This window comes from Lytechinus variegatus, chromosome 7 (assembly GCF_018143015.1).
Source record: "Lytechinus variegatus isolate NC3 chromosome 7, Lvar_3.0, whole genome shotgun sequence".
NCBI lineage: Eukaryota > Metazoa > Echinodermata > Echinoidea > Temnopleuroida > Toxopneustidae > Lytechinus > Lytechinus variegatus.
Genome location: NC_054746.1, coordinates 34861196 through 34876049, shown reverse-complemented (window position 1 = coordinate 34876049; position 14854 = coordinate 34861196). Strand labels below are relative to the sequence as shown.

General features: G+C 32.6%; 1 protein-coding gene across 1 annotated transcript; it reads right to left on the bottom strand.

Annotated features, from left to right (window-relative positions):
• Positions 1-1110: 1110 nt before the first annotated feature.
• On the bottom strand, positions 1111-13710 carry LOC121419106 (phospholipase B1, membrane-associated-like). Its single transcript, XM_041613421.1, has 15 exons — positions 13540-13710; positions 12775-12902; positions 10817-10883; positions 9836-9894; positions 9401-9468; positions 8754-8797; positions 8070-8178; positions 7468-7666; positions 7055-7143; positions 6230-6305; positions 5542-5646; positions 5008-5103; positions 4197-4265; positions 2755-2926; positions 1111-1764 (listed from the first exon to the last, which is right to left on the bottom strand). The coding sequence occupies exons 1-14, from the start codon at positions 13619-13621 to the stop codon at positions 2768-2770; spliced, it is 1350 nt and encodes a 449-aa protein (XP_041469355.1). The 5' UTR covers positions 13622-13710; the 3' UTR covers positions 1111-1764; positions 2755-2767.
• Positions 13711-14854: the final 1144 nt, after the last annotated feature.

Sequence of the window (14854 nt, the reverse complement as noted above, 5' to 3'; positions counted from 1 at the left end):
TGTATAAATGAATTGATTACGTTATATTATGTTATTTTCAGGGAGAGTTAATAAATTTATAAATTTGTATAGTTATTTATAACTGACCGATTTTCCTTTAACTGCAATATATTATTTCAATTCTATTCTGTTCTGTAATGTTTGACATTTTACTTTTAAACTTTACAACGTATCATAATGACATTGGCTGGCCCTTGATCTTCAAGTTTTGTAAATATATATTGAGAAAATATACCTCGACCATGAAATAGTGATAACTAAGTTTTCCGTCATTTGGTATAATTCATACATGAAATTAATATATTTATTGCATGTCAAGGAAATTCAAATATTCAAATGTTTAATAACATAACCCTTTCCGACTTTATGTATTTTGGTGCACCCAATTTACCAAGTTCTGATGCAAATTCGACTTGTTATATTTTCAAGATATGACCAAGTAAAAGCGTAAAATTACATATTTGGGTCTACATCAAAACATCATGTAGAGGATTTCATATGGCCATGAGCATAATGAGGATCACCTAACCCTCTATCTCCTCCACTCCACACTCTCCCCTTTTTATTTTCTCTCTCTCTCTCTCTATTGTTCCTTTTCCATTCCCTTACTCATTCATAATTTGGTATATCATACTAATAGTAAGTTTGGTGAGAAGTCCTGTGAAGTCTTAGAAATTATTTGATCCTTTGTAGAAGTTAATCCAACAACAATAAATGAAAAAAATTGTTTAATTCCTTTTTTTTTGCATGAGAATTTCAAATCAAGCCAGTGCGATTGGTTACACAATGAGTTAGTCAAGTCAAAGCATTATCATGATTATGGTAAGGTACCTCCAGCATTTGTATAGTTAGTGTTTACGTTTGAAAGAAACATGAATATTTTGGTGTTTATTGATTGTTCACTTATTATTTGCTTCATTTATTTATTATGACACTGCAAACCTCTCCGTCGTGAATACATACAATCTAATTTAAAAGATAAGAAAACACGAGCATTGGTAGAAATGAATACTGACGAAAGGAATTTTTGTCTACTTTATCGAAAAAATAACACACAACATGAAAGCTTGTTTTATGTACATCTTAATTTTTCTTTATTTTTTTACAGAAAGTTAACAGTAGAAATCATTTATTGGAAAAAACAGACATATCTTATATATAATATATTTAAAAACTAGGTCATCAACATCATACCACCTAACCTTGCATGCAGGTATGATTCAATTTATTGTATTTTATAACAGTACACACATAGGTGAAGGTTGTCAGAAAAAGGGATGTTTCACAATCTTTTGAGAAGTAGTTTACGTAATTTTATACCAGCAATAAATTTTTCCCCATCTGTAGCAAAATAAACATAATTGTACTTTGCATCAACTTACAAAATATAAGATGCTCAAGTTTATTAAATTAAGGAAAACCTTGTCGTCTGATAGATGCTAAATGATGTAATATGAAAATAACATCCAGATTTTTTATTTAGATGATTATTGTCAAATCAAAGTCGACAATTTCAGAGCCTTACTTTGAGCACTGTTCCGTACAATAGGTTATTCGTGACAAATTCCCAGTTACGGTCACAAGATTATGAAATGGATGGTAACATTTGATTGGCTAAGAGTAATTCAGTAGGCCTGATTTATCGAAAAAAAAAGTTCTGTGAATCAGAGCCTAACCATTTCAACCTGTTATTGACATGGGTTTGTGAGTTCATGGTATGTACCAGTCATGCATGGCCCATATCACATCTTATCCATTTTTATATACAGTGCGTATCAAAAAAAAGTTTACACTTAGAAAAAATCCTGTAAAATTAAACATTTGTAATATCCTGAAGATTTTTCCACATTTTCACATTGGTACAGGTCCATTTAAGCAAATGACGATAAAACTGTCGAAAAATGTTTCCGCTTGAGTGAGCACCACTTACTTTTGAAAATTTAGTGAAAAATGATTTGCGCAGAACTTTGAAATAGTTATGCGAATAAAAGTAGACCTTAATCATGAATAACACATGGAATTTAGCTCGTAAAATTGATTTGAAGATATCTTTTACCTATTTAACTTGTTTCTTTGCCCAAACCACTTCGAGGAGTGCATTGCGCCACACCCCACTCTCCCACACACCAAGGCCGTCGGGACGATATTTGCCTTACACTGAGCTGTGATTTACATGAAATGGCTTAGGCTTGATTTTCATTTCGTTAATCATTGTCAAGCTTAGAAAAAATGTGGAGAAACAAGTATTTAATAAAAAATGAAACGTAAACCCACTTTAAATGATAAAGACTTAGTGAAAAAGTGCTAGAAATGTCTGATATAAAACTTTGGTTCAGATTCAGTTATGTCCTCAGATTCAGCAGGCACAAAAAGGGTGCAAAGTTGTGTATACTAAGTGATTAAATTTCAATTTGGGTGGCAAAATTGTTAGAAAATGCTTGAATGTATCCGTTTTATTTCAATTGACTAAAAGTGCAAGGGAAATGTATGAGAAATGTTTGGCAGGGTAAGTTTGATTTCACCCTTTCCCCTTGACACAGCGTACAAACGGGCATTTCTGCGCAAACAGATTTCTGCGAGCTTTACAAAAATGGACAGTGCTCACTCAAGTGTAACATTCTGTCAAAGCTTTTACTTTCATTGGATAGATGAGACCCAAACCCAGGATTGTATGTGAAAAAATTACCCACATGTTGTATATTTTTAAATTACCAGGGCTTTTTCAAAGTGTAAACTTTTTTTTGATACGCACTGTAGTTTTTTTTAATCAGTGACGAGTAGCTAGAAGTTTAGTTACTAGTGCAACTGTTATCATTGATAATACTCCAGCTCCAATTGGACCAGATGATTTGCTTGTTGTAGCTGGCTGTGTTGGCTCCCAAAACTCAGGTTTGCTATTCACGTTGGTAAAGATATAAGGAAACTCCTGGGAATTAATTTGAAAAGAAGGAAATGATTCGTGAGCACACGTCATATCTTTGTTGAAAAAAAAAGAATATGTGAGTTAAACTTTCATTATTTATTAAGAAATAAGATGATATTCTGAATAATTAAGATCAACATAGATAAATAGATAAAGGAGAGTTCAATTCCATTCAACATTTATTTACAAAGATAAACCATTGATACAATTTCAAATATTTAACAACACGATAGAGGCAACTCCGTAGCAGTGCTTGTGACGAGTGCCCCGTCACATACAGATAATAAGACATGAGACATAAAAAAAACTTTTCCTTACAAAGTGCATTACATAACAAGGGAAAAAGAAAAACAAAACTGGGCAACTCTATATATGCATTATATCAAATGAAACAATAAATTCAATCGTCAAACCACTCAACCCACAACTGTAACTAAGCAAATCTCTCAATTTAGGGACCAGATGCAAGTTTTGTCTTAAAGCAATTCAAAGATGGTGCATTTCTGATGTCTTTAGATCATTTTTTTTCCAGTTGGATAGATTTATCAACCTTTAATGTATTTGTTTTTATTAGCAAAGTACATCATATATGTTAACATACAGCAAAATGATATCGAACGGTCTGATTCACATTCCCATATTTTTTCATATTTTGCGGCCAACCCCCCCCCCCCAAAAAAAAAAAAATCGAGGAAAACTAAATCATATGTATTACGACTAATACACATTAGAACTTTTATCCAACTTGAAGAAAGCCATAAAAGATGTAGATTCATCGCTGATTCACCGTAATGGTTTAGATTTAAGTTGGGATATAGATTTTGAATTGTAGCAACATATCTTAACTTTTAATTCAATTTATGTGTATGGGGGAAAAGAAACACTTTCAAAAGGTCTTGACATCATTATCAAATAGCCATGAAAACTGTTGTTGTTGTTGCTGTTGTTGAAGTCACATGTAACGTTAACATCTTTTAGTGTTTACCGGATCATGTGGACACCATTATTCTCATTCTCCCAGTTTCTTAGATATAAAATGTTTATATATCTTGACACGATATTTGCTCCTGCGACAATTGCTTCTGGCTTTAGAGTTTCGTCTAAGATGTAAGGTTAGTGTTGCAATGGGTTCTTATATAAAGTTTGGGGTTAGGTTTAGGGAAGGGTATAGTGTTAAACCCATGGATGAAATTGGTCATTCGATTAGTGTGTGGAATTTAGAGCAGAGCAATTTTCGTCGAAGCAAATGTCATGGAACCATATATGTACATACCGAAGACGGACATGTCACGTTAATTTTGTCTGGAGACCAGGTAGTAGCCTTTCCACCCACAGGTTCAATCTGTAATGAAAGATGATCAAATATTTTCAAGTGAAACATGAATATAATTATGCCATGTGAGTGAAAAAAAAACAAGTGGAACACCGAGGTGGAACGCCTCTGGCAGTCTCACCTGCATTACGCCATTCGATATAGCAGCAATGAAAACAACTATTGAATGATTATTTACAAAAGAAAACATTCATAATACTATGTCCATTAACCCAAAATGACCTTTGACCTTGATTATGTGACCCAAGACTTATGCGATGTGCGAAACAATAATTCGTACTTGTTACCCTTATATCTATATTTCATGAACTAAATCCATAAACCTTCTAAGTTATGATACCAATTAAACAAATACTCCCAACACGGCCAAAGTTCATTGACCTTAAATGATCTTTGACCGTGGCGTAAATGGAACTTTACATCACAGTAAAAAATATCTCCTGATTATCCAAGCGTGAATACATAACTCATACATATGGTATCGAATTATCACAATAATGTGTTCATGACATATTTTTTCTTTAATTGGGGATTTGTGAGGTGTCAATCTGTTGTTTTTTTTACTTATACACGGTTTTACATTTACAATTAAACTTTTCAAGGACAGGGTAAATGGTAAAAATATGTTTTGAATTATAATGCTAGTCAGTAGATGTTTCTTTTGTCAGTTTTTGAATAATGTAAACCCGAATTGGCATAATTCATAATGGCCTACATAGGATTTCTTTTATTACATGTAGTTCCTTCTTACCATATTTTTCCAAAGTTCAAGACCACCTTGGGCGTGGCCCTTAGCGCTGAGATGGAAACAGTCTGGCGCAAAGTATGAGAAATCAGGATCACCGCTCTGTTGGGAGTCGTGAGAAAATTAATGACATTTGCTATGAATTTAGTTTTTAACCGAAAGGAATACGACCAATTGTTTTCTAAAGAAAAGTAAAACGGAATAATGCAATAAAAACTAAGATAGATGTTCTTATTTTTTTTCATATTTAATACAGTGAATCCTAATGACGATATGAACGTCTTAGTAATCAGTAACGATAATACATTGTCTTCTAATCTGCTTTGTTTTTCCTGAATTTTTGAATTAGTAGAGGATGATCGCCACTTATGAATCTAGTACATTGTTCTAAATCACAGGATGATATGAGTCTAAGATCGCATCATTATAGACTATTCTATGTTTTCCTTTCTCTTTATTTTATTTTTTACATCTTGTCATGGATAAGATAGGCATTGCACCCCGTCACCATAGCACGTCATATCTTCACCAATATCATACCTCTGTGTATGGAACGACTGTGTCATGTAAGAAAGGCTGCAACACAACTGTAAAATCTTCTTTATCATCATATTGCCCATTTGTTATCGATTCTTCCAGTGCTTCCTAAAGAACATACACAGAGTTCAAATTAACAATATTAATTATATAACAGCTACATTCGCATTTGAAAATTTAACTCTTCCCCACACATTTCCAAAATAATTACATAAAATTGACTAGTCTTCTGATAACATTATGACTAAAAAGGCTAATTCATGAAGTATTACACATACTCAAATAAAAGTAGATTTCAAATGCTGTTCAATCTAAAAAAAAAAAAGTTGCACATGGTTCGTATTCATAAAAAATAATAGGCCCTATTCAGCAAAAGGCAAAGCACTTAGTACAATTTCAATACGTTAAAAGCAGACTTCATTTCCATTTTAAAAGATCACTTCGTTCTGTATAAAATGAATTTCGATAACTTTTATTTCCCAAAGCCATTAGTAGATTGTTTACGGATAAACAAGCTATTTTTAATACAAAACATTTTTATGTTGTTGATGACGATATTTTCTTAAAGGTAAATCCCAAAATAGTTACTTGAACTTAATAGAAATAAATTTGAAAATTTGAAATTTTACTTTAAACCACGGACAATTAGGTATAAGATGTGAATTTTCACTGACTCTAATTCTTTACTCACTTGGTAAGCTTTGGTGAGATTATCAAAGTTCTCTCGCTCATCGGGGGTCAAAAATAATGCACATGGACAAAATGCCCTATAGCACACAAAGAAAATAAAAACCATTCATCAAGTAAATGCGGTATTTTCTTAAACATAGCCAAAGGTTGTTCACTTTAATGCTTTCACAATGAAACTTAAAGTTTCTAATTCTAAACTTTATTAGAAATACTTAAGGTTAAATTTCTCCTTTAAGCATGAATTATTCAATGATGATTGGTATCTGTCTACATGCAGCACTTCATATATTGAAACAAAACCCGATACTTTCGTCAGAAATCGAGTATGGTATAGGCCTAAATTTTAATGAGCCGATCCCGTCAAGTTGAAACTTTAGTAAAAATCCTCAACGGATGGGTTCGTAATTTTTAAAACAATAAGAATGAAAATAATAAACAGTTCTTGTATGATTGTATAACATTCCAAAATGCTTCCAAATGACGTGGATATTATTACCCCGGTTTTATCCAGGCTATATACCATTTACAGAGACATTTCAAGGATTTAATCGTGTCCGGTCGCCATTTACGTCACCTGGGTTGAGTCTAGCACAGTGTTATCTTAGGGAGCTGGATACATGTATGTTTGGTATATGTATGATAATCTGAGCCCCGTCGTTGGTACGGGAAAATCTTCCTGCATTTTATTTTGTTAAATGATATATTGTGATGTAACGTATCAACTAATTGTTTATACGTAAATAACGTCGGTAATTTTTTTTAAATACCCAAGGTAGAATTAACTTTAAACGACATTTGTATTTATCAACGCAGCAATCAAACTTACCATTGGAATATATCGCATATTGGGGCCCTTAACACTTCTACTTCAGAAACGCGAATCGTACCTATGACATTGACGATCGTTCGTGGCATCTGCGGAGATTTAAAAAAGGGGAAAATGACACAATTCCAGCCATTATTTATCGTTAGCTCTTATTATGTTATAAGTGGATTTGGAAATAAAGTAACAGAAGATATCAATATCATTATAATTGGAAGTAGGATGGCTTGGTGTGTGTAAATCATAATATAAACCAATGGTTGTGCTTATAAAATGTCGTAGTTACGTTTTATGTAATTCGATTACCATCGCTTTTCTCCACATTGTTTTTACACTTTCATATCTCCTATTTTTCGTCACCATGAACATCTCTACTCATGAATGATAATTTAAAAATTCAAACTTGAATAGCAAACCTCATCGTGAAGAATCATAAGACCCTCATGGATATGTTTGACATAGTTTTCTGGTGAGTAGTACTCGTTGTTGTCGCACCAATCGCAAAGGTCGTTACCTCCTATGAACAAGGTGATAATCTTCCAATCATTCTCGTAGTCGATCTGCGGATCAGCTTTCATCTTTGATACCAGCCACCGGGCTTGGTTAGGCATGTCACTGAATTTCAGAGATGAACGTGATTTTTACTTATGAAAACGAAATCATGATGATTGTTGTAAAACAAAATAATAGATTACATTCATAATCAACTTTCGATCATTCTATTGCCCTTCTATCTAATGGATTCCATCGTAAAATCGTCGTATACATAATATTGCACGAAGAATGGTTTTGAAAATATGAAGCCAGAGTAGCTAGAATTTGTATTTGGAATAAAACCAATCATTTCACTTTTTTTTTATTCATGACATTGGACGATGAGGTTTACTCTTCTTGTGTTATCTTGCTCTTGCAATTGATATAGATAAAATCACTGATTCATAAGCAATTAATACTATTGCCAGATCATTGTATTTTCAGGAGATCGTTATCGTTATCAACATTTTGTGATAAAACTTACGCAGCTATATCTCCAGGATGGCCCACGTTCATACTTGAATCATCAGAGTACCACATTCCTGTATTCACCCCATAACCTTTGAGGTCAGGATTATACTTCCGCAGAATATCTATAAAAGAAAGCGAAATGAATAAAAAGAAAGATAGAAATATTTTAGTAGAAATGAAAATAATCAATTTATTTATTCTTCTTGTATTCGTTTTCTTTAATGGTTTGTAATTCACAAATTCCTCTATTTTGCATATATTCATTCATTCATTTTGATAAAGTTTTATTTTTTCCCTCTGAAATTGAACGGATGAAGAAAAGTGACATTTTTTAAAATTCTATCAATAGTGTTAGCTACATTGAATGATTATCCTATTGTTATTGTAGTCTTCAATAAGGAATATTCGATATGTTATTTGTATAATATCATGACGTAAACCTTATTCATTATTGGCCTTTGTGGAACAAAAGGAACACCACCAAATTAGTTATAATGCTCCCTTTATCCGAAGTTATTTTCGCAAAATAATGATATGAAAATGATTGACATTTTTACTAAATTTCATTACTTGAAAATCCAATCAAGATAATTTCCTGTCGGACCACGACTGACTTTATAATGGACTGACTTTAATTTTTCCAGTTCCCACCAACATTAAAATGAAAATTGTGTTAAAAATATTTTACAACACTTACTGGCAAGAGTTGGATTTGTTTCAAAGCTTTCATCTCCTCCGTGGCTGAAAATATATATAAGACAGATTAAATACACTCACAAAGCATTTCATGAAGAGTAGCAAAAATCAATATCATTTACAGCAAGGTTGCAACTTAATCAATTTTTTCGTGTCGTTCTAAGATATATATTAGAAATATTCAAATCCAATACAAGTTTACATCAAAGAATGTGGTCAGTGTCTGTAGTAGTTTTCTTACACCAGTCCTTTATACCAGTTTTGTGGATGAAATATCAAAGGTATTACTTGAGCTCTATTTCAAATGTATTCATTACCCTGATGAAAAATATCTGTATGAGTTTGGATCATTTTATATAAATTCAACTTGAAGGCTTTGTCATCGATCATTTCACAGAGTGGCTGCATTTCCCTTTTTTTGCAGACTTTTAGATGAACAGGAAGTCAAAACCTTGATAATTGAGTGGACGCAAAGAAACTATGTAAGGTCTTATTATCGATCATTTTACAGAGTGGCTGTATTTCCCCTCTTTTTTGGAGACTTTCAGATGAACAGGAAGTCAAAACCTTGACATTACACTGGACGCCAAGAAACTATGTAAGCAAAAACTGTTTTCTAGAAATTAAAAAACAAAAATAGGGGTATACCTGAATGTAAGACCTCTATACATATAGAGAAGCTCAGGAAGAAAACATGCTCCTGCTCCGTTTGCTGCCTAAATGTATCAAAATACATACAGAAGGAAAATATAAGGTTTACTTGAAAAGATCAGTATAGTAGGCCTACTTTTATATCAGCGAGATATTGAAAATAGAATCCCACCACTTGATTGTTTGTAACTGTATTATATACTCTATCAATACCAACCTGTGATTCTTTTTACTTACATTACTATAGTTGATAGCATGTGGAGAAGCGCCTAAAATCTCAAGTAAGTTAAAATGAATTTGCCCTGTCAACAATCATGAAAATGGGATGGCATAGACCTATATGTACCAATTAATGTATCAAAATAATGTTCAATCAATAAATGTTAAAGATTAAATCTCTGTCGATTTTAAAATGTTTCTGTGTATACTTACCGTTAATGAGTCCCCCATAGCACCAATAACCCTAATGTCTGCCGGCCGAATTCTGTGTGCTATATTGACAACAAAGTAAAGGATAAGTTCACTGAAGAAACTTGTTTTCAAGGTTACCTATTAACATATACTGTTATCTGAATTTGATTATAATGATCACTATTGATTGCGTCGATCAAGTGAAGTAGAAACAACCACATTTTAATCAGAATTCATAGTGATGAGACATTAGATAATTATATTAGTTTCCCCAAATTAAACTACATTGTTGGCAACAAAATATCTAATCATTTGCCTATATCCGTCAAACAAAGTGGAAACCTTAAACGACTCTTTGGTACTAGTTTATTGTTATCTATCAACTCTATAAATCCATCTTTTATATATCAACGAGTAGTATTCTTGGTCCCCACAAGGATGTTCTGCTTTATATGAATTCATTTCGCCTGTCACATTTTTTCAAAATTATACAACATGGGTAAAGTTACAAAGCGTCATATCCTTTCCGCTAACCAATTCACTCTTATCCGTTTAGATGAAATGTCTTTTTCAACCTTGAAACTTTAAGAATTTGAACTGAAGACACATATTTTTCGGTAGCTTTGTGATGAGTAGCATGTGAAGCGGTACTGCCGCGCCTTGAGTGTTTCCTAAGATAAATGACGCTATACAAAATAATTTTCACCATCATTATCCCCATTATCATCATCATCATCATCATCACCTCCACCACCATCATCATAACCATCATCATTATCACAATCATCATTATCATCATCACCACATCTCTATCACTATCATTCCCATCACCATGACGATCATCATCAGCATCATCATCTTCAACAACAACAAAATTCGATCGTCACCATCAACATCAGTTTCTATAAATGTTTTTTTTTAAATCAAGATTGATTGGAGGATTAATTAATGAAAGGAAACACAAAAATTGTCTAGATATATGAAAAGGAGAATTCTAATTACCTGAAGTTGGGATCTCGTCCGAAGGAGGAAGGGCATCACATGAAAATGTTAGCTCTCTCCCAAGAGGCTACAAAGCGTAAAATGACAGATGGGGTGAATATAGAAAAGAATGATTATAAAGCAAAACAAGAAAGGGGAGGAGAGGAAGGAAGAGCAAAGACAGGGTAGTTCAGTAACACCAAGCCGTAACCATGGTGGCAATTATGTTGTTACACACCCTTGTATATATTGCTTTATTATGTGTGTTTTGTATTGTATATCACTTAAGTAGTGGAAGTAACAACTGTTGTTCCGCTGTGTAACTTTTTGAAAATGCGCAGCACTATTAATATCAATAATAATAATAATAAATAATAATAGTAACGATATACTTAATTTACAAAGCGCCCTTTCATCAGTTACAAAGCGCACAAAAGAAAGAAAGAATAACATAAACGCCAAGAGGGAGTGCAAAACATAATAAAAATAACGACAAAATTTTTAAGGGACTGAAATATTATACCATCAATGGAGGCATTTAATGCAACAATTGCCGAGTGGACTCATTTAGTTAACCTCATTTCAGTTTAATGATGGTTCACAAGTCAAGTTTCATAAGACGTATCACCGCATACGATTGACCCTTCAGAAACAACAATACTATTAACTTAATGAATTGTGTAAAAAAGCTTAAATGCTAATGTAAAAGAATGATACAACATATTCATTAATATTTTGTTTTTCTTTTTCCTATGACTTGTGTTGTTAATGCCTATAAATATTTTCCAGTGATAAAGACATCTCATAACACACATCCCTTTTCATTGACGTTTTCAGAAAAATAAGGACAGACTAAATTCGCATAATTATCAGGATCATCTTATCTATAATGACTGGTTGAACCTTGATCCAGGGATTATCTAATCGATTTTCTTTTTGCCCTCTGGAGTACTATCAAATACAGACACCCACTGATCAAATACACACTGCTAAAAGGGGTATACTTGAAGTGAAAAGTTTGTTTAATTCGTAGTTAAAGATTATGACAAGGAACCTAATAACTGTACCATCAACAAACCTTTTAAAGTCAGCATCAGTCGAAAGCATAAAAATTATATTGCGGAGCCCAATTTTTTTTTTTCCTCAACATCACATTTTTATTCATTAAAACAACCTAAAAACAGATACGTGTACTTTCCATTCGCATTTCCTCTAGTAAAATAATGACGTGTTACAAGAATGGCCGAGATTCGAACAACAGAAAATCGTCACTTATCAATAATATAATGCTTTTTGATAATGTAATTTGTAATTATGATATTTCTGTAAATCGTAATATTCACTTTAGCCATGAGAGAAGTTATACAAACATGTTGATCAGTTTGACAACAACATGATCACATCAACAGATGGGTATATTTAAGCTATGATACCCATTCGAGTCACATTATTCTGTATTCAGCAGAGTCTGAGTAGCAGCTTCATAATTCCTGAAATTAATTCACACAATGTAGTAATTGATTAATCTCTGTGTGTGTTGACAGTGTTTATTTAAACTATTTTTTAAGTTATTATCCGAAATAGAATTTTAAATCATAAAAGTAAGAATCATAACACTGCATAATTATATTTGAGAGGATGCTACGGATACAGCAAGAATAAGCGATGAGACGTAGCCGGAGTTCAGTTCATCAAGTTTAATCACAAGCTTTCGGCTATCATTGGGCCTTCTTCAGGTATATGAAGTACGAGGGAAACAATTGGCCACAATAGGCCATAAATAATAAATACACAGAAGAAGGTTACTACAACTTAAGTTTAAGACGTTGGGGTCAATCATGATTTGCCAGCCTATTCATTTGGCGGCTGTGAAAGTACTGCTTTGATTCACAAATTGTCGACAAATGCTTTGCCATAAAAGGCATTCGACAATACATTTATGGAAGCGAAAACTTCCTTATTATCAACAGATCACATACCGGGAGGTGAAGTGGACGTTCTTGGTAGCAGTCAAACCCAGGAAGTTGTTTAAGAGTTTCATTCCAATCGATGGTATCTTCCAATGCAGAGACCAGTCTGCTATATGCTTGCATGTACTTATCATCTGCTGTATAAGCAAAAGAATTGAGACGATATGTTTAGTTGTATATTTTTAGCCCAAATTGTCCCCAATTCTTGAAATATTTTCAACGTAATATTTTACGTCAACTTGAATGGTAACCAAGTTTAAAAAAAAGCATATTTCTACACTCTAAAAGTGAAATGTTAGATCAACAATTGAAAGCTTGGAGGAGTGAAACCTTTTATTTATACTGCATTTACAAATTTAAGCGGTTTGGCCAAACATTTAAATTGTTGAATTCAGCTTTATAGGTTGGATATAACATATAAACTCCTCTAACCTTTCAAATGTTGATTTAACATTTCATTTCTTAGAGTGTATCTATAGAAACATCATTTGAACATAAAGTGGTTAGCGGTACACTTATAATAACATTGCTGTCAAGCTAAAAGATTGAACTACTAACAGTAGCCTCTTAATTTGGGGAAGTTGAGGGGGAAAAGGGTTATATAAATAATAAATATATATATATCACGCTATCAATTATCTATCGAAGCAATTAAGCAACATCGGGAGAACTAATTAGGTCCAATTAGCCCCCATTAGGTTGCTCTTGAAACTAATTTTCCTTAATTCTGAAAACGTCCTTAAGGTGAACAAATAAGTAAGTTCAAGGTCTTACCTGCATTGACATTATTCTTCCCGAGTTGAAAATTCATCAAGACCACACAAATAGTCACGAACCTGGTCAATATTTTCGCCATATTTATTTATAACACTGTCAACTTAATCAAAGCGACACTTTGAATCCCACCATAAAGAAGGATTTAATTGTATTGTACCCAACTCTGATCTTGGAATGATTATCAAATTTATCGATCGTACTTGATATCATTCAACAAATAGGCAAGCTTCTTGTAACCTTTTATTTGTATAAGCAGTAATTAGCTGTTAGGTAGAATAAAAACTGATACACAATACTGATAAAACTACATCAATTCGAACCTCTTTGATTTACATGTATATCATCATATATCATGTTTATGTGTGTGTGTTATTGATATTCGTGTATACATCAAAGTACAAAAATACATTACGGGTTGTATAGAGGGAGAAAGTCGACTGGCAACGAAGTTAGGCAAGTTAAGTTTACATTGATAGAAATGGGATGAACTGAAGGTGAATAAGGATGTGAGTGTGAACGGATTAGGATGTGTCTCAAGTGGTGTGAGTGTGAATGTTGATGATTGATTTTGTACCAGTTCTTTTTAATTTTTAATCTGATTTGCAGATTATCTTTTTTTCTATACCCTATATCGCAAAAAAGTAAATGTTCATGAACATATCTGTATATAAATTATGTTCGTTTATGTATGTGTATGTGTGCGGGTGGGTGGGTGTGTGTATGTGTGCATAATTATGTAAATGTATGCTGAAGCTTGATGTAGAATGGTATCAATGATACAATAATAGATCATGCTGATTCTTTTTTCTGAAAATTATTCAATATCAATTATTATTAGGTTACATAGAGGGTCGGGGCTCAGTTTAGTTATTTTTCGGGGGGTATAAAATTATTTTCAAGGCATTTAATTCCATCATTATTTCCTTCATTTATTTAGTCAATATTTTTTATATTCTCGTTGATATAACATGAAAATTTGTATTTCTTTTGGTATTTATCTTGAGTTTATGTACAGCATTTGAATGAAATCCTCAATACAAAAAATAAAGAAAAACAAATACAACTTAAGAAATCTTCAATATAACAAAACAAAAACTGCCATGATCCACATTTTTAAATTCATCCTGAAAGAGTATTTTGTCTCATTATAATTTGACACCGTAATTCCATGATACATTTTTATGCAAGGATACTTCCAGATTGTATATACCACGTATTGGAGAGTATAATACTCTTCCAAATTGTATAATTATGTACAAGTTTCATTTACACAGGCTACTTAAGAGGTAATAATAATAATAATAATATACTA

Coding starts and splice junctions, on each gene's coding strand:
- LOC121419106 (XM_041613421.1), bottom strand. CDS start 13,621: ATGGCGAAAATATTGACCAGGTTCGTGACTATTTGTGTGGTCTTGATG. Junction 7,667..8,069: donor CATCCTGGAGATATAGCTGC/GTAAGTTTTATC, acceptor TCTGAAATTCAG/TGACATGCCTAACCAAGCCC. Junction 5,647..6,229: donor ATCTCACCAAAGCTTACCAA/GTGAGTAAAGAA, acceptor TATGTTCTTTAG/GAAGCACTGGAAGAATCGAT.